The following is a 27217-nucleotide window of genomic DNA, read 5'->3' on the forward strand; positions in this document are numbered from 1 at the left end:
AGAGCAAGCTGTGAAGCATGCAATATACTGTCAGTGCCACATTCTCATAATACATTAAACAAATAGTGAAAACTGATTCTTCTCTTCCCTGATCTCAACAGCAGTGCGGCACACTGCCGTGTGACAAGGCAGGGCCTAGCTCCTGAGAGACCCACTTGGTTACTGAAGGGCTGCCTGGCTCTGGAGCACGACCAGGATGGGAGAATGAAAAGAGGAAGAGAGGCAGGAAAGGAAGGAGAGGCTGGGATTTTCTCAGTCCTAAAGCAACCCATTTCCATCTGCCAGTTTGTGCTCTATGTGGTTTCCCACTATACTTCTGTAGGGTAACCAAGGGTTCCTCCCATTTTTAGGAAAAAATGCAAGCTGAGATGAGCTAAGTTCAAATCTCGAATCTATGCAGCAGTAGATCAAAACCTGAAAAAGAACCCTAAATCCAGGTTCATTTCTGCATCGGTCAAGTTCAGCCAGGCCAAACCATGTGTGCTGATGTCAGCAGTGTATTAGGCTGCCAACAACAGCTGCAGTCTCAATGGTTGATGATCTAGGAATAAGCAACTACTTGCTCATGTGCTTCCTAATTCCCTCCAGTCTAAAAAAGAAACTTCAAGTAACAACAATAGTAGACATGCATTCCCAGCCATCAGAGTCCTGCTGCTGATTCATTCCTGTCTCAGCCCTGATCCACAAAGCAGTCCAGGTTCAACGGCTTGTTTCTCCTCAAGATCTTCACACTCCACTTCTTAATATACCAGAGTCAAAAGCCTTCTGTGTGAATGTCAGAGGAATGGAGGAAGTTATGATTAAATGCTTTGGGCTCCCAAACCAAAGGCACAGACATTACTCAACAGATCCTTTTCATCAGACCAAGATTCTACAGCATCCATTCACTTATCGTTAAAGAGCAGCTCCCCAGGCATACTGAAATAGTACTAAAATATTTAAGCTCCCAATTACAGAAACAGTAGGAAAGGTGACAAGACTGAACAATGCTCCAGGTTGTAAACTTAGCAGACTGAATTCTGTTTTTCTGTTACAATGTGCGTGTTATGTCTGGAGTTTCTTATTCTAGATTTATAGTGCAGTATAATCCTATACAGAGTTGTTATAATTTTACACAGAGCAATGCTGGAAAAGATATCAGTTGGTTTAAATTCATATCAAGATCTTTTTTTTCCAGCCGAATTCTGTGGAGTACATTTTTCAATTGCTGGTCCTCGTTTTAGAAACTCAATGCGTAGACAGGTCTTCAAACGTGTCCGGGTGTTTGTGCACTTGGAAAACTGAGACAGCATTGTGACAGGTGCTGAGATATTTTTTTTAATGGACTTGGCTCTAAGCATCTAAAAGGTAAATGGCATCTTAAGACAAAAAGACTATAACTGTAGGTACACTCCAATCCTAGCTCTATGCTTCCCTCCCAATATTTGATAGATCTTCTCTGTATCTAAGCAGTACCTCTGGTCATATATGCAGAATTTGTATTGCTGGCAGTACCGTTCATTATGAAGAGACAGTTTACTTAGGTAACTGAGGAGCTGACAAAGGAAGCCAAGAGACATTCTCTAGACACTACAACTCACTTTTATTCTGAGACACAAGGGGTCACATTTTCAGCCTCAGCTCTCCAGGTCTGAGTACCAGTGTGATGCAATCATTGCACAGTGCGCACTAAATGGGAGCTTGCTATAGCAGGGGAGCTGGAACTAGATGATCTTAAAGGTTTGTTCCAGCCCAAACCATTCCATGATTCTATGATTTAGGGCACTTCTTCATTCTGTGTGTTTATTCCTTTACATTAAAAACAGAAGTTAGGAACTATCAAGAATGTATCAAGTTTACATACTTCTTCCCATTGTTTTTCAACTAGAATCTCTCACTACATAAGGAAAGTAGAAACAGACTCCTGTCCTGAGGTCCTCATTCAGGCCTTTCAGGCAAAACTCCCTTGAAACCAAGGGCAACTTGTCTGAGAAATACACTTTTGCTCTAGCTTTGCTGACTTTGAGTCAACAGGAAAGTTAAAGGTAAAAGAACTTCAAAATCTGCAAAACAGTTTTGTAAGTTTACACTGCTACTTTTTGAACTGACTGTATTGGCAGAAGCAACTGCACTGTTAACACAGTCATTTGTGTAAGCTGACACATTCCAATTTTATCAGTTTAACATCTTTTATTATTTAGGTGTTATGCAAATACCTAGTGGTAGATTTTTTTTTTTTAAATAAAAAGTTCGCATAATCTTCCTGCATTAATAGTGTCTCTCAGCAAACCCCCCTCCAAAAGGTAATCTAATAGGATACCAAGGCTCCACTCCCCAAGGCACGTCCTAAAGAAATGGAGTACAAATGTATGCTGTCACTGCCCCACTTCTCCCACTTACTTCTGCTTGTGCAAAAGGAATAGAAATATAATTCCCCAGAGTTGCTGAACACTCCTAACAAAGCTGCCCGGCTTGTTCCCATAGAATTTCATTTACAGAACAAACATCTTGCTATCTGCTGCTATCTGTAGCTTGTGTTGTGATAGGAAATACAGCTTCTTGTTTAGCCAAGTAGCAGGGAAAGAGACTGACTGAGAGACAAACAAAGGACTCTTCCATTACTACTCTGCTGTCTTGCAACAATCAACACTGCTTGTGTTTATGTAACACAACTATCACAGTAGTTAACTAAGCCTATAGAAGCCAAGAGACTACCAGGTCACTCCCTTTCGTGAATAACTTCCAAGAGCACTTAAAAACACGGGGAACTTCAGCCTATATGACTTCACATAATCCACAGAGTGTCTATCAACCCAAAGTCATTTACCAGGAATAGCAACTCCATCCTTGAACATAAGGGACAACAACTGGCATTTTTCAACGATCTGGGCATTTTTCTGTTTTTTGAATTTGAGATTGGGGAATACAGGTGTGTTTCTGTTTCTACAAGGCAGATTGTGGAAAAAATGGCCCTTCTTTGTTTTTAAATAAACCTCATTTGCCCAAAGCATCAACAGGACTCTCAGTAACCCCATCCTGTCCTCTTTAGTTCTGTATCATCACATTTTACCATACAAGGAGAACCTGACACAGCACGTTACACATCCAAAGGACACTTGGTGGAAGCTCACGTCCTCCTTTGTGCTTTGTGAGAAAGCCTCTGCTTTCCCAGTCTCACAGCATCCAGCAGGCTTTAATTTCAAGAGTCTCACATGCAAGAACACAGTCATAAGAACATGGGCTAGTAAAATTATTCTATGCAGCTCTGTGAGATGAATGAAGAACAGCACTTTCAATGAGGATCAAGGGCAGTAAATTCTTGGAATTACCCTAGAATGTGCCCTAGAATACCATTATGAAAAAGATCGGCTGAAGGAGCACCTTGAAAATAAAGAAGCAAATCCAAAAGCAGAGAAAATTATCATCTTTGTATTTGTATTGAGCATGATCTCCTAGGTAGTCCTGCAGGAGTTTACAGAAGCCTTTAATATTTTCAAAGCAAAACAGCGCAATGCTATGGAAGATACTCACTATGTTCATGAGGGTGAGGAGGTAGTTTTGAACATGTTCTTTGCCATGGAACCGGACGACAGAGTCGTCCACACCTAGCAGCACCTCAATGTTGTAGTCGTCATCTCCTGCGTGCCTGCGTCGCCTCAGGGTTTCATTCAGTTGCTGTTCTACACTGCTGTACAGGGAACTCAGGTCTCCAAGGCCCCCAAGAAGAGATTCTACAATGAAATAGTAAGATATAAACATCTACTTCAATTCCACTTCAGAAACATCCCCCCGCGCAACATCTTCACCTGTATAGTCAACACTTCTTTGGATAAAATAAAGCAGGAACCAGCAAGAAAACAGACTTAGATATTCTAAAGGCATAAGAGTGGGGAAATCATCAGATACCCGCTGAAAAATATAATTCCCCATATGGTTCTGTACTTTACTATGTGGTTCTTATTTCCAGAATAAAAATCATCCTTAAGGACAAGTGAGACCAAATATTTCTCTTCCAGAATTTCCTCCCTTCTTTTTACAGCACGAGGCATATGTTGTGGAGTGCCAAAGACATGGGTTGTGCGGATACTGTGCAATGTTCAACTTGTGGCTTTAGTGCCCTTGTACACAACCACTGGAACTGCTAGGCAATTCCTCCTACATTTCATAAAAGTTCTCTATTTAAAATTCAGATGTTTGAATATCTTACCCTATGAATATCATGAAATACTGGAAGAATCCCTTGACGACATAGGTCAATGGGCAAAGTTATAATGAACTATTTTGAATTGGCTTTTAAGAGGATGTATTTAGTAGCCCATATCTGAAATAACTTAAAAACCATCTCCTCCTCTTAGAACAGTAAAGCAAAACATTATGATAGACTTTTGACAGGAAAAAGTAACAGCTGTAGGCTATTTAATTCTTCCAAAATCCAAGCCAACACATCAACAGGCTCTAAGCAATAAACAACAGTGAACAGGCCTTTTTGGAACATCTTACACTGCAAATCTTCAGCTAAGTACTAGAGTCCTCACTAGGAATGGGACTGCTCTGAAGTCTCTGGCTCTGTGACAGAGTCAGGAGCATGCCCATTTCCTTAACTCTTCCATTCAGGAAAAATAGACAATACAGTCCTCAAATACACAGAGCTTTTCCTGCTCTGTGAACCCAGTAAAAGCAACCAGCTTCAGAAGGACAGAAAAGAGTACAGTATTAGCTCACCACTAATGCCCAAGACTTGTATCAGAAAGGTACATTTCCTCAAATGATGGCACAGATTTCAAGCCCTATTTATCTACATGGGAGCTGATAAAAGCCAAGGTTGCAAGTAAATGAATTGGTCCTTCGCATATTTTAGGGAGGACTCACAGTAAACTGGATGTAAGTTATGCTCATGGAAAAACAGTAGGACCAGGGCCAATGTTGCAAAATGTGCTGGATGGCCATGCTGTAATTCATCCAGAGCAGATTCAACAACCAGCTCAAGTAACTGGAAAACCTCTCCCTCTTTGGTACCACAGTGGTTCACAGCAACACATAAATAACTCTACCCAAACTCCACATCAAATGGAAAGGTTGTCCCCAGTTGTTTTTAGAAGCTTAGCCTGTCACTGTGGCTGAGAGACCAGGTCTGCAGGCAGCTTTACAATTCGACCGCAAGTCCTCTCACTCTCAAGAATGCAAACCCTGTGATAGCACACAAGTGGGAAATTCATAGACAAGCTCCAATTCTAAAAATTGCTACAGCTGGCAAAGCTGCTGAGCACACTGTCCAATGGAAATATACCAGCAATGTCATCGTATCACTACACCCACGGCATGAATGGAATAGCTTGAGATTGGTTCAGAAAGAACCAACTATCCGCTCTGTGTAGAACCTTTGGTTTGGCTGTCACTCCCCCTATTAAATAGGTGGTTTTGTGGTTCAAAAGAAGAGGAGAATCTCTTTCACTGTGTGCATGTGAGTGGGCAGGAGCAGTCAGAGAGGACTTCTTTTTTCCCTCTTCTCTAATATGTAGGCACTTTCTGCAAACAGAAGGTACACTTAATATGTCACTATTTTCCATTCATTTACTCACAGATTTTTTTTTTTTTTTTTTTTTTTTTGGTACGCTAACTGGTTTTTAGCTTTTTGTCTACTACTCCTGCCACCAGTATAAGAACATTCCTTAACTGTGAAATGCTAACACACGAAAACAAGTATTAATTTAAAGGCTGATCTGAGCTACTTATTAGCCAATAATTAATTAACAGCATTCTTTGAGTTGCTTTTCTCCATGTCTGTGCTGGGAACCACCTCTTCACCAGAGGATGGTAGGCATAGAACAGGCCTCCTAGGGCAGTGGTCATTGCGGAGTTCAAGGAGGGTTTGGACTGCTCTTAGACATAGGGTTTGGATTCTGAGTGGTTCTGCACAGAGCCTTATCAGTCCCTTCCACCTTGGGATGTTCTATGATTCTGTGGTAAGTCTTCTCCCTAAACACTCACCATAAATTGCTATGTCCTCTCCCAGGAATCAACGTGAAACATTTTACCACAGTTTATTATCATTAATATTAGCTAATTCTAAAAAACAATAGCAGAAACCCAGAGAAGGAGGATCAGTGGACATTCCTTCTGAGTAGCAAAGTCCTCAGATGAGGACTTTTCAGCTGAGGGCTGTCACTGCCTTAAGCATACAAAATATAAACATGTAACTTGGAAACTCCCAGGCATGTGGACACAGAGTGAAACACATTAGGTAGTTGCATCTAAACCACTCTACAGAAAACAAAAAGGTGATCCAAGCCATTTACATTCAGTCTGTGCACTGTATTGCTTCCAGAGAGACTAATGACATTTCTGTAATAGTTCTCATATAGTGAAAATAATCTTCCGTGTCTGTTCAGCTGAGAGCTTCCGTTTCTCAGAAGGCCACAACCCCTATGATTCACATTTCTTGCAAAGACTGTGATATAAGCGTCATTATGGAAACTGCAGGAAGAGGACACATGGAAAAATCTTAGCAGGAGACTATTTACCGCAATCTCATTGCTATAACCAGGAAATACTCTACACTCAATTAATTCTATAGCTACTAATAGGTACTGGTAATTTAAGGGCAGAGTTCAGTCTGAATAATTCCAGCACAAAGCCTTTCTTAGTGCATAAATAAGATTGTTTAATGTAGTTCTGCAAAACTTTCACAGAACTCCCCTCTATACTGCAATAAATAGCAAAATTGATCTTTTACATTCCTATTCTCCCTCTTCCCCAAAAGCAAAAGATACGTGTAAATAGTTTTCTTCAGCTCAAATTCTGCACTCAAGTTTATCTGCACAAGTTTGCTGAATTTTAGAGAATGACAGATATCTGTAGCATTAGTAAATGTGCAATACCCAATGGTAGCACCACACACCATTCTTACTCAGGATGCAAAGCACAGCTAAGCCTCTAGTGCTCCCTAGGATATGGTTAGGAAATGTACATGTTTATGTGTACCAGTATGTAATAAGCAACAAGGAAAATCAGCATTCAAAATAGTCATCTTTTCATGCTGATGCTCCCTTACTGTGAGTGGGAAGAGATTGCAGGAATTCTTAGTGAAATGAATTATTTAAATTAATGATTTGAAGTCAAAGGTCCTCTGCAGGCTGATCTACAAAGGCTACTGGCATTGTCTAACACAGCAAACACAACTGTTGTTGGATGGTAATTCTTTGCTACACACAGAGGAAATCAGCCTGTTTGTTTGCAGATTTGTGCTCGACAGACTAATCCTCCCTAATCTCATTCTGGAATTAGCTGGTTTGTTATCTCTTCCTTTTTTTATTCTGCTAGTCATCTGCATCTTTTACTTCATGATTTTACCTACTGGGAAAAAATTAGTCCATGCTCTTTCATTGAATGAAGTGGCTACGTAAACATGTGGGTAGCAGGACAGAACATATGAGATTGTAGACACATGTGCAGACATGTATTCTTATTTGATTTTTTTCCACAGGATGCATCACAGCCTGTCTCATGCATCATGTAGCAAAAACACAGAGAACAAAGAATGACATCTTCTTCCAGTCCAGCTGGGGTTCCTCTGCCAAGGAAAGGCAGGAGGAGTTTTGCTCATGAAGCAAATGAAGTAGTGGAAATGGAACAGACACACCAGAAGGAAATCTCCCCCACATGCTTTGTCATCGTATTTTGCTGAAAACCATGGCTGCTAGCCTTCCCTTATGCCACCTCTAGAGACTTGAAACCACGCTGCTGGAATCAGACAGTATGTTTCTGTCAAGTACGCATATATCTACAGAGCCTCCCTGTGAACCCAGATGTGTGTATTCAGAAAGCCATAACTCCTTTGCAAACCAATACGGTCTGCCTCTTTTCCAAATCCTTCTTCAGAAACACCAAACATTTAACATTAACACCTATGTAAAAAACGAGGCATAAATGTAACCCTCCTGAATACTTCCTTATACAAAAAAGCATGTCCTTCTGGGTCACAAGAAGTATCTATTTTCTTTTCCTAGAGAATAACTTAAAATAGTGAAATTATAGCTCATTCCCTTTTATGTCAAATAAAGCTGTGATCTGCCCAAGTCTAACTTAGTAAATGGTGTCATCAATTAAATGTCTGTATACATAAAGAAAACCCTAAGCACTTCTCACCTGGAAGATTCTTATAACATTTTACATACTAAAATACATGGGATGATTCTTCTGATGCTTGCACTGCCTGGCAATGCTACTGAAATCAGCAGCATTCATTTTATATATTTATGTTCATCTGTTCCTCACATATACCTATTTGCTTAAGGAGAAGAAAGGTATTGCTGGGTTTTGCACCTTTTCTTCATGCACATTTCACCTGGCAAAATTGAGCTGAGTGTGACACATCAACACTGCACTCATTCAGAATCCATACTAGAGACCACTTGCTTGCTAGTTGAGGCAAGGGAGAGAAGGTGGGAACGTGCTGTGCTCTTCAACAGCAGGAACAGAGTTACCTTCACAATTAGGTGGCTACAACCTGGAGTCTCACTTGGTCCCTGACTGTTTTCCCTGTGCCAAAGAAAAGTCAGCAAAAGTAAGAAAATAAGCAGTCCCAAAGAATTTCCTCTGCAAGCGCAAGGCAGAGATTAATACAGTATAACTGCATTAGTGAACCTGCCCATCAAGGTCCTCATTTACTCAAACCCACATCTGGCTCTATAAACGCCTCTCCAGGACACTAGACTCAGGGATGAGCTCTGCATTCATCTAAATCTGCGGAATTGATATAGCAGCTGCTGTTGTGCTGTGATTTATGCATTTTCCTGTCTCTTTGGAGGCACTTCTCTCATCTCAACACGTCTGAGCCAGTAGACAAGCGGTCTACTACATTTGTGCACAAAAAGGAAAATGTCTCGTAACAGTGGCAGAGCAAGATGTGACTCACACTCCACTCCCAAACACTGACCGCTATCTGGAGAGAAGCCTGGCTCAGCTTCTTCCTGTATTGATGCTTCTGCATCTTGAGTTGGACAGATTTAGTGGTGCAGGGCTGTAATGACTTACAATGACCTACATCGCTTACACATAGTTTAGTGCCTCATATTAATAGCAATGCTCTTACAAGGAAAAGAAAATGAATAGAGAAGAAAACCTGCATTGCAGTGAGGACTCTATTAATGAAAATAGTGATCAGCAGAGATTGGATCCAAGGAGAGAAAGGAAAAAATGATCTAAGTCAGAATGTAGGAGTCAGAAACCTGTGGGCATGGAAATGAAGTTCTCAGCTTAGGGAAGGCCCAGTAGTGGTGCCAGAGGAGGACAGGTGTATGTTGGGGCACAGAGATACAGCTGTGAGCCTGGAGCTCATCACCTGTTGTGAGAAATGTGTCCCAGCACATAAAATGCTGCTGCACAGGTTACGTGGGACACGCATTTAGACTTTCTAGGAGCAGGGCAGTGACACAGAGTCAGCCATAAACTTGAATTTCTTTATGGCAAAATATTAAAACCAACTGACAAACTTAGGAGAAATAAACATCTGATTGTATTTGATTGTTTAATCTAAGCTCTTCCTGAAAACACTGCTGTGGCAGGACAGCCTGGGAGGCTCCAGAAATTTATAATGAATGAGAAATAATAATAAAATCATTGAATAAAATGAATAAAAAAATTCATAATGACAAATCAGTTTGCAACAAACTGAGACCAGTGTATACCTCTTGTCAACAGGAATGGTAACATATAACTACAAATTTCAATTATGCCATTTTCAAAGAAAGGAAACCACGCCAACTCATGTCTCTACTATAGTTGTGCACTCGTTTTCAGATATTTTCTTCATAGTATAGAATCCAACACAGAAACCACATCTAGAACAATCTGCACAGAGATAGCTGCTGCATCAGGATGACTGATGAGGGTATTCAATTCAGCAGGTCTTCTAGCCAAGCTTTGTAATTCCTGTCTGTCATGGACCAGGCCATGGTGCAATATGCTTGCACCACATGCAGAGAAGTCAATCACCTACAGTTCCCAGATGACTGCAAGGGAACACCTTCAGCATCTTTGACCAACACATCCAAGAAGACAGGATAGGGGTAAAAACTGTTCATTGAAGAAACCAGCTGAAAATCAGAGGCTGTATAGCACTTAAACATAAGTGTCCTCAAGATATTAAAAAGTTGGCATGAAGAAGCTGCTCAGTAGTTTCAAGAATATTAAAATCAATGAATGATACTCTAACCAGATTTTATCTATGCTTAATGTATATTAATTGTCCTCATCAGTATGCTTTATATAAAGCTTGGCTCTCATTTAAATGCACACAAGACACATTCCACTTTAAAAGAGTTCCAGGTATTACAGTGGATTTTTAACAGTTCCATAACACAAATTGCTGGCTGCTTGCTTTATTCTTTACCAGTTATCTTGAAAGAACTACCTAACACCTCAGCATGTGCTTCAGATACCTGGCGCTTTGAATATATCACAAGAGGCTTATGGGAGCTGATGGCCAAGTGCTCCAGCAGCTGGCTACCACAGATTTCAGCAGGAATATAGGAACACTTGTTGGCTCCTTTGGAGCTTTTGCTGATGAACTACTATGAGAAACACAGTAGGCTGCATAATTATAACAAAGTTCAGTAACTGCACTTCAGCAAATCTGCGGAAGCCCACGATTTTCTGCCTGTTAATGCTTATCATGGAGCATGCCCTTCAAAAGTCCAGGGAAGAGAAGAATCATCATTTTGTTCAAATGAAGATTCTAAAACCTGTTATGTCTTCCAGTTTATTTTCCCAGGAACTACGTATATGTAACTTTCTGCAGCTCTGCTACAGCCCAAGTAGAAAGCATCAGTGCTTGCAATAGAAACCACCCAGACTGTCATGTGGAAAATATTATGACAGGATGTTCTCATTAGATTCTAGGATGTGCTGAAAGTTGTGTGCTTTAATTTATTAGGTCCTTCCAAAACAGCCCATGAAGTTAATCAGTCTCCCTTACCTTTTCTTCAACAATTTCATGAAATTGCCTATTATATCAGGAATATCAGAATGACTTCCTAATAGGACCACAACCATATACTTCACATGCAAAGAGCCTGTTCTTTGCTTAAGCATCACTGCCTTGAATTTCCCCGACTCCCTCACAAACACATACTCTGGAACTTCATAATTTGACTAAGAGCCCAACCCTTAATATTATTATTGTTTTTGATGGAATGTGTATGCAAGTTTGTTGCTACTCGTCACTGCTTAACTGTTGCCAGTTTCTGATTCTTTGTTTCTGGGGGCTGAGCAAAAGGACAAGTTTATATGTGAAACAAGCCTTACCAAAAAACTCAGGTGAAAAATGTTTCACTGTAGTTATGGGTACTAACAGTTACTGCTTCTAGAAGCCAATGCACACCCTAGAGGGTGTCTCTGTGCAACATCCTTGTATCTATGGACATTCTTGTCTCTAAATTGGAGAAATACGCACATGAAGAGTGAACTGTAAAGAATTAGTCGGAAGAATAAGCTGGACGGGGACTAACTTTTTATGTGGTCTCATAGTGACAGAACAGAGGGAAATGGCTTTAAACTAGAAGAGTGGAGATTAGATTAGATGTAAGGAAGAAAAGTCTTCACTCAGAAAGTGATGAGTCTCTGGCACAGGCTGCCCAGAGAGACTGTGGATGCCCCATCCCTGGATGTGCTCAAGGCCAGGCTGGATGGGGCCACAGGCAGCTTGATCCAGTGGGTGACAACCAGCCCACAGCAGGGGGTTGGGGCTAGGCAGGCTTTAAGGTCCCCCTGAAGCATTTGATGATTCTATGAATATGTCACAATAATTATAGATGACATTTTTGTAACACAAACAAAGCCAGTTCTAATACTGCAGAAGCATAGTGCAGGTATAGAGAACAGAGAATTAGATTTTACCTTCTCCTCAAGAGAGACAAAAACATTGCTAGATCATCAAAAAAATCCAAGCAACCAACAATATCCCAAAACCCACGGAAAAATCACAAGTCTTTCCTCCTCTTTCCTGAAAGTCATTGTGAATTCATTGGAAAAGACCAGAAAAAGAGCATAGTAGAAAACCAAGCTATCAAAAGATTACTTGGGTATGATTTCCCATTATGCTGCTTTGTCCACTACCAAAGTCAATGGAAAACGGGTGTTGTGTTCAGTTAGTTCTGAATCATACAATTCAGGCAGATTTTTAAAAGCAGCAAAAATGACTTGCAGTGGCAGCTAGGTACTTGCTTTTTAAAGTGCTATCAAATTAACATGAAGTGTTAATAATTGCTAGGCACCCTCAGTTCCTCAGGCTAAGAAGGTACATGGGTGAGATTTGAGTGTTTCCTAATTCATAGAGCTGCTGTCAGCACCACATCAAGTGTGGGTAGGAGAGGGAAGAGGTGCTGAAAAGCCTTGGAAGAACACTAGGCTTTTTCTTCATGGGAGGTTGATTTATGCATGAATGACAGATGCAGAGTCTCAGAGGCAACAAGATGTATAGTAAAGGATACTGAAGAAAACAGAGCTCCTGTGGGACCACCAAGGTGCCAACTTGTAGAAAACGTTTTGCAATGCTCAACATGCAACTGTCCATAGTTATACTGTTTGTACTGCGATACACCTGGAGATCTGCACACAAGTAAGAATGGCTTTAAACTAAAAGAGTAGTGATTAGGTTTGGTGTCATGATGGGGAAGATGGGACAAATCCTCGCTTATCCAAACCTACATATTATTATGAATACACAGTATCACAGTCTCGTGCAGGTTGGAAGGGACCTTAGAGATCATCAAATACACATACATAACTTCAGAGAGCAAGGGAACGCTTGCATCACTTGAACATAACAGTGTAGTTTCTAACTGGCTTTAGATTAAATATATTCTATATTTCCTTCTGAGGATTATAGAATACTCCTTTCTTAAAAAGAACATGAGCTTATTTGCATGCCAATGCTCACAGAACCAAGGGGTACTGTAAATATGTTTACATAAAGTGATCTACACCTGAGGGTACTGAAAGGGATGGAAGAAAAAGACAAGCTAGTCACACAACACAAACATGGAAGAGGTCTGAAAACACAGAAAACCTCAAACTTTTTACAGACTGAACAATGTAGTGTTTAAAATATTAGTCAAAGACATTTATGAATTAAAGAATTAAGGAAAAAAAAACCTCAATACAAGTAAAGTTGGCCAGGATATATCAAGAGAATGAAGGCATAGGAAAACAAAATTGAAAAAAAAATAATATACATCAATTTTTTTTTCTGCTGAATGTTACGTATCATACATATATTGATGCGCTGCTGTACCTTTGAAAGCCTAAGAATGGGACAAGTGATATTTGTTTCTAGACATCGCATCTAGTAAAGCAAGCTGGAACTGGAAAATAATAACACAACTCTATCCTTTTGAAGCAGAAGGAAAGTATATGCTGGAAACTGCTCTGAGATAGTTAACATCAATCAGATTATGTGTCAGGAAATGGAATTTCCATCTGTGGATGAGAGCAGACATCAGAAAAAGAGAAAGATGCTGAAGCATTTTCTAAGGAAAATGGAATGATTACATAATTCTAGAGCTCTTAGGACACTGAGGATGGTGTGGGAGAAGGATTTGGGCAGGGAAAGGTTAAAACGTCCTGCTGAACCAGTACCTCACTGAGAGCATGAATGTTTTACTTTGAGTATCGGGGATAAAATGAGGATTTTTGGAGAAATATCTTCCCACATCCCCCATAACGTTTCCGTTCTTCATCAATTGTCAGTGAGCTTTCTTCCAAGCTGGTACTGGTTATTTATTAGGTGTCTGACTGGTGTTAAAGATGGACTAAGGAGGAAGCAGCAAATGTGACCAAAAATGATCATCTGGTGACTGATTTACTGTTAAAGTTCTAGTAATCCAGTAAGGACAGCGCAGGGGAAGTCTAGGAAAAAGAAACACCATAAAAAATGGAAGAAGGACCTCCTAGCCTGCAGCAGAACTGCTTGTGCTTGCAAGGTAGTAATGACTCTTGTCTGAGGAACTATACTGTGGAATAAGAACAGCAGCCAGTAGGTTTAGACACAACTTCATTTTCATAGCTCATTAACTGCACTGAGGATTTAGAGGAAAAAAGAAAAAGAAGAATATTGTGAATTCATATTCATTCTGGTTATCTTTCACCTTCTCTAGATGAGTAAGCGTACTATAGCTTGGAGCCTCAGCTCTATACATAAACTTCTCAGTCAGATCCTTAGAGTGACAGTGGCTCAGGGAAACAGAAATGAATGTGAGTTAAAGGCCAGTTTCAATCTCAGAGTTTCAGGATTATTCATTAAGTTTATGAACTCAGTGGGCCACAAACACAAAAAATACCTTATTTTATTGTTAGAGAAAGGATTTTTAAGTGCTGATTGAATTAATAAAATATTTGCTTCTCTGGTACCACAGTAAATCCAGTCACATAATTCTGGGAAGGGTGAAAGATTTCCTGCAGTATATTACTTGTTAACTCTGCAGAGTCAGCACTGCTTTGTGACAAGAACTCTTCCCTTCCATGCATCATCAGCAAAAATGTTTACATGACAGACTGATGCCAGCAGCACACTTAGGAGATTATGTAGAGCTACCAAAGACATAACTCTACATTGAATACGTTTAGAGCCAACTTCGGATAAGCTTTTCCAGTGCACACTGCTAGAAATTTACTCCACAATTTTCTTGTCAACACCACCCTACCTAGCATGAGGGTTTGCCAGAAATGTAGGTTATCCTTATCTGACAGCAAACGTATGCAAAACAAAGCCAGAATTTAAAAGGAATTAAGGAAACTGTACTTAAGTATGTCTGAGTTTGGGCCAATTTTTAACTGTTCCTTTTCCAGTCAATGAATAGAAACTGGTAATACTAAGAGCAAAAGAGCAACATCCAGTTCTAGAGCTCTCACTAGTGGAGAATACAAGCCTCCCAGAGCAAGTTTACACTTGATACACTAACAGGATACTTAGTTCCCACTGCAACAGTTCAAATGATTCTGGCTGAGAGTAATTTTAGATTTGCCCTGAACTTGCCATATCCTAGAAGTCTGAAGGCACAGATGAGCATTGCTGGAAATGAAAATATCACCCTGAGGTTGTTACACATACAATCACACCAAGATTTGATGCAGCTAGAAAGTATATCTGGGTGAGGAGCGTTAGCAGGCACAGCACTATCATAAATAATTGGACGCAAAAGATACCTGCATAAATCTACTGTCTTTAACTTCCTGAGCAAGAGTGAGTCTGGCTGACATAAAGCAAGCAGAAGGCACACGTCTGAGGCATGCCAACTTTAAAGACAGGAGTTGTTTTTAGAAAAGAATGAAGCCCACGGTATGTGCCAGATCTACAACAAAGAATGACTATGAGATCATTTCTCGAAAGACCTTCCTTCCATAGTCCTGACATGATATAAACTGGTTTGGTATTTACGCACGCTGGAAACTCCTTCAATACATTTTACAGCTTTAAGTAAAAACAGCTGTCACCACTCTGAATCTGCTGTAAGAAATACCACAAAGATTCACACAAGGTACTTTTCAGGTTCTCAAGACTTGGAAGAAAAAAATTAAAAAAAAAAAAAAGAAAGAAAAAAGCAACACAGGTGCACTGAGACCTGAAATACAAGTCTACTCAGATATCCCAAGTTTAATGAATTGCTGTCAAAAAGATGACAAGTCTCAGAATCAAACTGAACTCATTTTCATCATGCTATCAGTCTTTGCTCAAAGACTATTGGCTTTTACTTTGGCAATCGAAAGCTTAAAAGCACAGTAAATACACTCCCCTTATCTACTACTATAGCAAAGAAAGAAGTAACAAAGAAAAAAATCCACAGCCTACTTTCTGTATAAATCCACAGCCTAAGGAATATATTAGCAACTTGCTTTACTACCACTAATACCAGATCATAGCTTTCCATAAGCTTAACACAGGACTCAGGACTTGCCTGGCCTTGCCCTAGCTCATCTGCTCCTGACCTTATTTTTAGCTGTAACAACGCATTGCCCATCAACGGATGACCACTGTCTGGTTAATCTAAAAGCAAGAGCAAAGTTGTCCATTAGACTGATGATTAATGCTTTTTTTTTAATTATTTTTTTAAAGCTTTAGCTTCCTCTTTTCAATATTGTCATAAAGAGATATGTATATATATAGCAAAAAGCTATATACATATATATATATATTTATATGTATATATAAAACATTGTATTTTTATCTGGTTGTTAATACATTAATTATACTAACAACAAATTTTAATTGCTTTTTAATCATACAAGTGTACTCCTCTGCTTGCCCATCACAATAACCTAAAAGTGGAGTGCAGCTATGGTGCCTGGTCACAGAGGCTTAGAAGCTACAGAACAGACTGCTGATGGAGGACGGTTCTCCTGCCTTCCTGAAGTAGGTTCCTTCCAGCCACCTTCCAGAAAAGTAGCTCTCCCATTTAAAAGCTTAACAACCAATTCCTGCTCTCAATAAAAGAAGCTCTGGCTAAAGAAGACATATATCGATCAAAAAACCTTGCAACAATTGTTCCTAGGAGAGAGAAGAGCAGTTCATTCTTTTCTTCCTCAGAGAATGAGGTAATACGTATTGGTAGATTTGCTGGATAAACTTTGGAGCTGATTAATGCTTTTTGGCTAGAATCCAGTGCACACTGGACTATGGCAAGCAGGCTGTTGGTATTACCTGGCAGACCCGAAACTAGACATTAGCAAAAGGGGATCATAGATATATCATCTTTGCATAACCAGAGTCTTTTTCCCAGAATTGTGGTATTGTTAATAAGGCAATAAGAAATAAATACACCGTTTTCTTCTATATTAGTTGAGCAAGTTGGATTTACGCCTCTGGTCATTAACGTTTAAATACCACAAGAAAATTGTTTCAGATTTTAACATGACAGAAACAGTTGGCTCTACCTGCTTAAGAGATCTCACAGCTATCTTATGCTTGTGGTAAAAATCAAATACGGGACACTATCAAAACGGAACTTTGCAGGTCATGTTGTATATACACAACACAGGCAAAAATATTATCTTTCTACTTCACACAACACTTACATCTTCTACCAATGTATTAGAGTGACAGCTCGTGGTGTACCTGCAGACAACATGACGTGCTACTGGTACAATCTAATGAAGTCTATCAGGTCTGTGCATTTACACATAATGCTATATTTTTTGTCACCAGCACTGTAACAGTAGATGAAGAATAACAAGAAAAAAAGTCACATTTTGAACAGTCATCAGACATATCAGTGTATAAAAGGATGCAAAAGGCATCCTTAGAGGCTCTAGTGCTTTGTTTCCAGATGAGAAAGATTAAGTCCACAACAACTTGCAGAGTTGCCCACCACTGAAACGCATGCACAGATACCTGGTCTACTAGAACTAAATGCAGGTTTGGACACGTAAGGATTCCCTTCGCTTGTACAGCTCAGAGTTGTGAGTTCTACACTTAAAAAGTTCTCAGCTAATGAGGGCACAGAGTACACCGGGTGACTTTCAAATTCAGACACTCTCACAGGAACACTGAAGAGCTCTGCATTAACAATCCTAGAGTGCTATTCTCAGCAGCTGACTACTATTACAAATTTTCAATACTTGACTTGACAAGTTGCTTTAAAAGCAATATAGCCTCTGGTGTTCATTAACCAAGTTGCCATAATAAGGTTTCATAATTATTTCAGTCATAGTTTTGATCCCTTACCCGTAGGCATCCAAGCCAGCTTCTGTCAGCTGTTCAAAAACTCAGAAAGAGCAAAGCTTCATACTTGGAAAAAAAATATGGGCTGGAAGGAAAAAGCAAGAGCACTAAGGTCCGTCTATTGTGGTCTCAAGCAACTGCAAGATGATTATCCAACTCAAAACAGTTTCAATAAACATGTACACACCACTCAGTATGAGGGATCAAAAACTTCTGAGGTTTGGATAGGACTGGAAGTCGTAACCGTCACATGCCTCAGAAGAAAACAATTTCCACATCCCGAACCTGATCTAGTTTTTCCTCAGTACTTAGCTCTGCAGATTATTTTGCTGTAAGAAGTGACATCAGCATGGACATGTACAGTTAGTACATAGGGATTTTAAAATTTCCTCCACAATCTGGACAGATCGGGGGACATTATAGGACTATAATCTCTTTGAAGCAGTGACAGTTGGCTACTGATTGCTTGATGCTACCTGTGAAAGTCAAACTGACATATATTCTGTTCTATTTCAACTGTGAAATGTTTGGTTTTCTTGTAAACTTACTCACTTTGGAAGCGAATCTGACACATACACGAAGGACACAAGGTAGTCCTTTCAAGACTCACAGCTACTGCCACTTTAGACCCCCCCACTGGTCACTCTTGAGGTCACTGCAGGCCGTGGAAGCTTTAAACCTCTGATGTGACAGAAGAAGCCAGTAACAAGAGAAAAACTTCCCTACCAAATAACAAAAAAGGTAGTGAACTGCATTCATAAATAGCTGCAGGTGGCATGGAATAGAAGAAAAGCAAAAATAAGAAGCAAATGAGCCAATTTAATAATCGTAACAGTCTATCAAAATTCTTCAAGAAGCCTTTCTTCATAATTTTTCCTTATGTATCATTTCCCCATCATTAATGTGGCTCTTATATTGTTTCTTTTGTTGGTCATCTAACTGCTCTGGCTGCTCATTTCGCTTCGATGAAGCGAGTCATGCATTTATATACAGTTGCTTAGTTTTAAATGCTGTGAAAGGAATTTGTTTTTAGACATGTGGAACATGTTATTGCAACAGTAAATGTGTAACGGGACCCTGGCATAGCCTGAGCTCATCTGTACTCCCAACCACAGTCATTATCTGTACTGAGAAGCTCCCTGTCTACTGTCAACAACAATTACACTCTAATCATCTCTTTATCTGCCTTAAGCCTCTGAAGTCTGCAAAGCCTACTACACTGTCCCGACAGAACAAGACATCAAAACAGCTCCATTTGACACACAGTTATTTAGAATCACGAGGAATGCCTTACCAAAAGCAGAGAAGTAACAAACATATAAATGACACAACCTAGCTCTTCTTCCTGGAAGGTGCGGAGCTTGGAAACTGAGTAGAAGGACTTCTATACTCTACCAACATTCAATTAAATTGTCTACCTGAAAATAAGTATCACAGAATCTGTGCTGTGATCAAGTTCACAAATGACACAAATCACTGTAACACGAGCCTGTCAGTCTGACTCTTGCAAGTACAAAGTTCTCTCATCAGACCAGAAAAGCGTCTTTGCCCTTTTCCAGGGCACCTTTTCTATTCTCTTGCCCCCACAGAAGCAGAAGGAATGGCTCCATCACTAAAACGCTTCAAGTGGCTATGCCATAGAAACAGTGTCAAAGCCAAAACTGCTATCCAGCTGGAGAAGAGAGCTGTGAAACGATGAAGATGATGCAGCTAAGCTTTTCCATTAATATAATTACCTACAATGAACACACATCGTAAAAAGCCAAGGAAAATATTTCAGTAGCGAAAAGGCAGAGCACAGTAACCTGCTACTTTAAAAATGTAAAGTACAAGAACATCTCATATGGCAATAAACCGGAAAACCCAAAAAGATACTTCTTTTCTTCTATCAAAGGCCACAGGCCAAACACAATTCTCACCAACTTACAGAGCTCCCTTGAACCCAAGAGTCTGAACAAACCACCACCAGTGGGTTTTAAAAGAAGACATGCTAGAACTGAGCATTCTGTACTCTCTACTGCTGTAATAGCCTTCGTAGCTGTACAGAGCTATGGAATCTGGGCAATAAAATTGGAGGACACAGGCCAAAGACTTTAATGATATAAAACATCTGAAATCTGAACGTAAAGTGGAAAGAGATGAGACTGTCAAAATGCCAAAGTAAGAAGCTTTCCATGTGAAGAAACAAAAGACTTCTGAACTTCTTAGGCCTGAAATCATTTCCTCTTACCTCTCATACATTCATGTCTGTCCACACAATGTGTGTTTGAGAATAAATACCTAGGCCTGTTTCCTTTCTATAGTAAATTAATCTCTTTGCATGTATAAATGGGAATATTATTGTTCAGCATCTTCAGTCTCTCTTCTAATGTGGCTACAACAGACACTGTGCTGAGGATTTTTTTTTTTAGCATGTATCTAGGTATCAGCTGATACTGACCCTATGAAGCAGACATGACACTTGTCTTCCTTTCTTTCAGAAAGGCTGATTTTTCCTGTAAAGCAGCAGCTTTGATAGATTAGATCATATATGTAAAGCCTTGGTCAGAAAAAAAAAAATCAATATCACTGTTCATTATTATTAGTTTTAGAAGATATATTTAATATTGGCATTTTAAGAAATCGGTACTTAGAGAAGTGATATCACACTAAGAATGAGGTCAAATACATGATAACCATAAGGAAGCCTACAACAGCAATTCAGCAGCTGTGGGACTAATCATATCGCATTTAAATTAGGAAAAAAAAATACTGTGTTTGTCCATAATTCTTCACTTCCATCACACTTCAGATTTAGACATGTCACCCATTTGGTCTGAACTATAAAATGGTGACATGGAAAGTACATTAAAGGCTTCTCTCTTGTCCATTCTTTTTATACCTCTTCCTTGCATTTCAATTAATTCTATAAATAACGTTGATGCAGTGTTTGGCATATAATAATTCTGCTGGGAAGCTCCAGGTCACAGATGGGTACTCCCTGCCTCAGGACTGAACCTCATCCCAAGCAAGACGTGCCACTGCTTTCCCAACTGTGACCCCACCCCAGAGAGTATTTTTCCAGAGGACATTTCAGGGAACATCACTCCCCTTCAAGACTCCAAGCATGCTTTCCTCACATGGCCGTTACTGCAACTTAAAGCCAAAAAGGTGAACATAATGGGCAGACTCAGCTGTTAGATGGCTTATGCAGAGACAAACACTTGAAAGAAACAGAAGACAGGAATTCACAGTATTCAGTCGGATAAAAGGAATAACTGAGTGTGTAAAACTGGAAAAAAATGTGGGAAAATATTATAGGCCCATATTACCAAAACAAAAAGAACTTCAAACATCCTTCCAACGATACCATGAGTCACAAATTACTCCAACATTCAACAACGGGTCATTTCCTTCCAGTATCTTAGTACTGAGTTACTCGTTAATGTAGCTGAAAGCATAATTGTCCTTAATTGTTCAGTTGTCACTAAGTGGATTCCAGCCTTCTGACATTACAAAGCCCAGCAGCTGTTTCTTGGAGACTGGCTTTTGCTGAGCCCATGCACCTGCAGCGATACCAACCCAAGTCCAAGGCAGGGTTCCTCCACCACTAGCAACCAACTGCCAGACAGCATCAGGAGCCAGGGTTTAGATAAAAGTTTGCACGCATGACAGGTTGCTGAAAGACACAAAGCTTTTTGCTCTGAGCATGTACCCTGACAGACAGCAACTGAAGACAATCTTGGCCAGGGTTTCCTAGAAGCAGATGGAGTGTGGCAAGTTCTATTCAAAAGTCCCCAGCAAACTCTGATCTGAGCAAACATTAAAGACTGGGGATCTAATCTAAAGCCTGGTGACTTCCAAAGATTCCTGTTGTGTTCTGATCACCGATCAAAACATGCAGAGGCTACTTAAGATGTGAAGTGACACATTTCAACATCTGAACCAACACCTAGAGCACATTATTACCACGCTGCATATTATTACCACGCTGTAAGAAAGAAACTATATAAAGGAGGTTATCCTTCTATAAAATGCATAATGTAATGTATACACACACATGTTATACATATGGACAGATATGTTGGATTATAATGTTTAGATATTAAGGTGTACAAAATTGAGGTTTTGAGGGCAGTTTCATTAGTCAACCTCTATCAAGCTGAATCACAGAATCATAGAATGGCTCATAGAAAACTCATAGAAGTTTTCTGAAATCACAGCAAGTCAGTCAAAGCCTTCCCAAGAGATTCATTTTCTTTAAGAGAGAAATTGAAAGCTGAGTTAAAAGTGGGAAGTAGCTGTCCTGAATTGGAAGCCAGTTCTCAAATCTCACTATTTCTAATGAAGTACAACTCTCCTGCCCAGCTCTCACTATAATTACATACACTATGACCCAACAGTAATGTACTTCTAAAATTCATGCACTTTGACATAATGTGCATAACTGATGTCATAGTATTTTCAGGGAAGAAAGAGTAAATATGCAGCAACATTTAATTGTGGCTGTCATACCACAGAATTGGTTTACAAACAGAAGAGAATCCCACATTAGCCTCCCTGTTTCCTTTCAGGGAACGGATAAATATTCTGCAAGACCACAACCTCAGTAGCTGCAACAGAAGTTATTTCATGATTGATTCATTACCCTTCAATACTTTAATTTTCTCATGTAGACTCATACAAAAAGGTACTTTTTTTCCCCTTTCCAACTCACCAAATTCCTATTAGTGAGCCAATCTTGAATGCACCTCGCACAGATGTGTTATGAATATAACTCACAGTGTTTCCATACAAGATATTTTGATCATTTCCCTCTCCTTCTCCTCCCCCCCCCCTCCCCCCATTTCTATCCCATCCAAAATAGCACAAAGTCATAAATTCTCCTGCCTGACCTCCATCCCTTTCTGGCTTGAAAGTTGGTGCCATCTACAATAGCTTCAAAAAGCAGAAACTGAGGTTTTTTTTTCCGATAAATTAATGCCTGTGCTTTGCCTGCTGTCTGAGAATGGAGACAAAGTCCGCTGAAAATACATTCTGTACGAGATTACTACACACGTTGTTAAATTCCTTATGCCCTGCACTGATTTTCTGCATCCTGACACTTGCAGTCCAATTTCAAGACTTATCAGATAACCCCATAGGTTTCCAACTATTATATTCTTATTAATACTAATAGAATATCACTATAATATGTGAGAATATGCAATTTTATGCATATGTGGAACAGCACTTCAAGAAGTTCTTGCCCTGTATACGTTTTTAAACAGCACTCGCTCTGTGGAGCTGTTCCTTGAAGCCAAGGAATTTCCCTATTAAAGGAGTGTTGCCAACTTTCCCTATTTGGCAAGAAGGGTCCGATTCTTGCGCCTCTCTTGATTTCCTGTACAGTGTGCTTTAATGAGCCCTCCAGTCTGGTGGAAAGCTAACTGCAAAAAAATAATAATATATATATAAAAAAAAAAAAGAATAACCTGAGATGGGAGAAGAATTTTCCATGGAATATACAATGGGTCCGACTAAATGCATGACAAGAAGGGACAGCTTGCCATGAAAGGTGGATTAAACACTAAGAGAAAAACAGCTCCAGAGTGCACACTGCTGTGGAGTAGGCAAGGGAGAAGAATGGAGAGAAAGGAGGCCAGACACTACAGGAACTGTTTCAAAGTGTACTGAAGTGATCTCTAGGCCCAAGGATACAACAGGTTTCACCTTATCAGATAGCCGGCTAACAGCCCTGTACCAAATGAGGCTGGCTAAGATGTCCAAACAATATAAAGTTATAATTCCTGATATCCTCTCTGACTCTCAGGAACTGGAGATCCAGATTAGATAACATCTTACAGTGAGTTCTGTTGCCTGGTTTTTAGACTTCATTCTGTCAGTTTTAAAGACCTCAGAAGACTTCCTCAGGTCATGTTATATAGGAAATTTTCATGACTTTTAAACAAAAGAGTTAGTAGAGTATTATTTGTATTACAGCCACACAGAATTAGTTCACAAATAGGAGCTACAGACAGTCCAAGCCACCGAAAGAAATAAACAGTATGGTTTACAGAAAGCTGAACCAGGTGTTAGAAGAAAACATGAGGTTGTGTAGAGGATGCTTTCTTTTCACACAGCAAAAAATTCTAATAGCTTGTGTGACTGTGTTACAGCATTGGATATGGTTTATAGCACAGCAGAAAGTCCTGACCCATTTCCCGGTTAGTAAAGTAGTTGCATGTAAAAGTAATTGCAGAAATTGCGGAGGGATTTCATAATACAGATCAATTAGGAAAAACTGGCAGATGGCATTCACTTCTGTTAAGCACAAACTAACTTATAGGAGAAAATTAAAAAAAAAAAAAAAAATTAAAAAAAATCAAAGCATACATATATGCACAGGGTTGACTTATGCACAGCCAAAAAGAAGCCTGAGCACCAAGAATTTGGTCCACACAACCAAACTATAGATGGTTTGATGTAACTGCCCAGAGCACAGAAGCTGGACTCTCACCACTTCCTTCTGCAACACTTCACCCATTCAGCAGCACTGCCTGCTAATGCAACCACAGCCTCTTTCAACTCATAGTTGAAACTGGGGACCTGATTTATGAAAATATGATGGCTGACCATTTCAAACCTCCCCTCTTGCCCTCCAATAGCTGACATGGGCTATGCCATGTAGCCTCTACAGGCGGAGTCATCTGAAATAAAGTCCCTTACTGCAGGTCAGATGCTGTCAGATGCTGGTTCAGGCCTTCAGTGGCTCTGTATTGCAAATAATAACTGACAAGTTAGCAGTCTCTCTCTGTGGTGAGGTTGGTGAGGTCCCATGCTGTGGATCTCACAGAGGCAAAGAAAGATGGATGAAAAATGTTTGCAAATGCTTTTGTGCTTTCCCAGTCCTCACTCCCTCCCTTAAGTTAACTCGAGACAGACACTGCAGCAGATACATGAATAGCACTACTCCAAATATCCACAGCGCTGATAACAACTTCTGCTACTGAAGTATTTCCAGTTTCAAATCTGTTGTGTGCAGCATTGTATTGTACTTGAGAACAATCTCTGAGTAGTCAGCTGTGGATTCTCTAATGCCGAGCTGCACTTACGCCTTTGTCAGGCAGAGGAACCGTTGCAAAAACAAGATTCTTATCCCTGCTCTTTATCCAGTCTAACAAGTATCCATGCTGTTGCAATGAAGGTGGCCTACATTTCACAGAATTGTAGGGGTTGGAAGGGACCTCTAGAGATCATCGAGTCCAACCCCCCTGCCAAAGCAGGCTCCCTACACCACATCGCACAGGTAGGCGTCCAGGCGGGTCTTGAATATCTCCAGAGAAGAAGACTCCACCACCTCCCTGGGCAGCCTGTTCCAGTGCTCCGTCACCCTCGCCATAAAGAAGTTCTTCCACACTGAACTTTATATGCTATAGCTTCATCCTATTACCCCTAGTCCTGTTAGATCTAAAAGCAAACTGAGATTCTACATTCAGGGGACTAATTTTTGTATTGAGAATTAAAAGTCACTTGAAAACGTGAGAATACTTGATCTCGAAAAATGCCTACCATGAATGAGTCAGACAATGAAATAAAAAGGTCTACATGGTATTTCTGCCCTTTGTTTTGAAGACTTCACATAATTTCATTTAACATAATTTCACTACAGTCATCCAAAAATCCAGACTCTCACTTGGATTCAGTAAGTAACACAAAGGCTAGCTTATCCCTACTCTAGGTTTCGATTCAATAGTGCAGTGCACTGGCCAGATCTGCAGAGGAAGGTGGCAGCACGAGTAATGCAACAGTAACGCAAAGCTAGAAGCAAAGCTGTTTAAAACAATAAAACAACACAATAATCGAAGGTAGCAGTCGAGTAGAAGTAGCATAAGAATACCAACACTTAAAACCACGTCTAGGTGTTAGTCACAGATAATAAGCCTCTCTTTCTTGTCATATGGAATTTCAGCCATTTTTCAAAATTCCATTGCCATAAATATAAAGGAAAAGTTCCAACTATAAAGTATTGCTGAATGTTGTTGAACTCTGGTTCCTGCTTTTTTTCCCATGAATGCATTGTAAGTTAGCATTCCAAGACCAACAAATGTCACCAAATCCAAGCTATTTCTAAGCAGTATATGCACCACAATATTATCCAAGATAATGGCAAAAATATGTACGAAGCCATACTCTAACACCACATAAAGAGAGGAAAGGGGTACACCAACAAAACACGCTGATACGCACAAACAAGGTACTGGGTTTACACAAGACAGCAACAAAAAAAGTCTTCAATAAAATAACTAAGCAAAAAGATCTGTTACTTTTCTGAACTGAAAAACAAACAATATCAAAACCATCTCTCAGTTCAACCAGCTCAAACTCAAAGTAGCCATTACTGAGACAGGCAGTGCAATCTGAAGGACATCATTCACTTGAAACTGTGGCACTTCAGATTTGGTTTTAAGCTCTGCCACTGATTGTGGTGCAATCTCTTCCTAATCCTGGATATCGGCTTACCCACTTCTAGAGACGGGGTAATAATATGCAATGCCTTTAAAAATCTTACTTCGGCTGTAAATATTATAACCATCTTAAATTAATCTTCAAAAGGGGTGCTGAAAGCAGCTTACTGTGCCTCAAGCAACTATCAGGTTTCATAGAGGCTCTTGTCCAACTTTTCCAAGTAAAAACGGAAAATGGAGTTTCCTTTTATTAAAAACAAAAACAAAACTAAGAGAGAGAGAGACCTTGGATGGAAGAAGGTACACTTACTATGAGAAAAATGACTGAAATTTGAAATCTTCACCTTCTTGAAGCAACTCCCTGTCCATCAAAGAAAGTGGCTTTCCTTGCTTTGGAAAGACAGCTGCGGACTCAGTTTCCCTCACACTAGAACCAGAATCCTATCTTTTATCCTTGCAGTAGTTTGAAATGGATCTAGAAACTGTCATCCTTAGGTAGAAAACGAAAAGGGAAGAAATGTCCACCCCCTGAGGTCAGCACAAATGCTTCTGGCTGAAGGATAATGCACTAAGAATATCAGTACTATTTAAAAGGAAGATCAGACCACTCAGACATCTGACAAGTAGTTTCCCTTTTTCCTCATATAAAGTAAATCAGCAAAATTGCTACTTTCAGTGTCACACAAACGAGCTTCCAAAATCATTCTAAATGGTTCAGTTGTCTCACACAGTTTCTAAAATTACTGCAGCCTGTGTAGACTGTGGTGCAGAAGATTGGTGAAAAGTCATTTAAAAAGGGGGGGGGGGGGGGGAAACGTAACTGCATACTATTTGACAGAAGAATAAACAAAACGAAAACAAGAACTTAGAGGATCTGCAAGCATTGTGGTTTTGTTTTGTTTCATACTGAGTATTACCTATTTTAAATTTAAAAGGAAAATCAAGTGACTGTTTTGTGAGAATCAAGACAAACCTTGTACCATGCTGTAGCGTCCTGTTAGAGGAAGGTTTTCTGGCAAGTGCTGAATGTAACCACATTAAATGCAGAAATGAATGGAAGCAATCTCCGTGTTCATTTGGAAATAGATTACCACTTTGT

At 39.8% G+C, this 27217-nt stretch overlaps 1 protein-coding gene across 9 annotated transcripts in view; it reads right to left on the reverse strand.

Moving 5' to 3' along the window:
- ADAMTS3 (ADAM metallopeptidase with thrombospondin type 1 motif 3) overlaps positions 1-27217 on the reverse strand; it is a 114987-nt gene that overhangs the window by 32642 nt on the left and 55128 nt on the right. For all 9 annotated transcript variants that reach the window (XM_015861762.3, XM_085546859.1, XM_015861759.3 and 6 more), the window contains one exon: positions 3511-3710. In XM_015861762.3, coding sequence (XP_015717248.2) covers positions 3511-3710 — 200 coding nt within the window. The remainder of the gene's footprint in view (positions 1-3510; positions 3711-27217) is intronic.

Source organism: Coturnix japonica, chromosome 4 (genome assembly GCF_054131305.1).
Source record: "Coturnix japonica strain WE chromosome 4, WE-NBRP24, whole genome shotgun sequence".
In the NCBI taxonomy this organism is placed as follows: domain Eukaryota; kingdom Metazoa; phylum Chordata; class Aves; order Galliformes; family Phasianidae; genus Coturnix; species Coturnix japonica.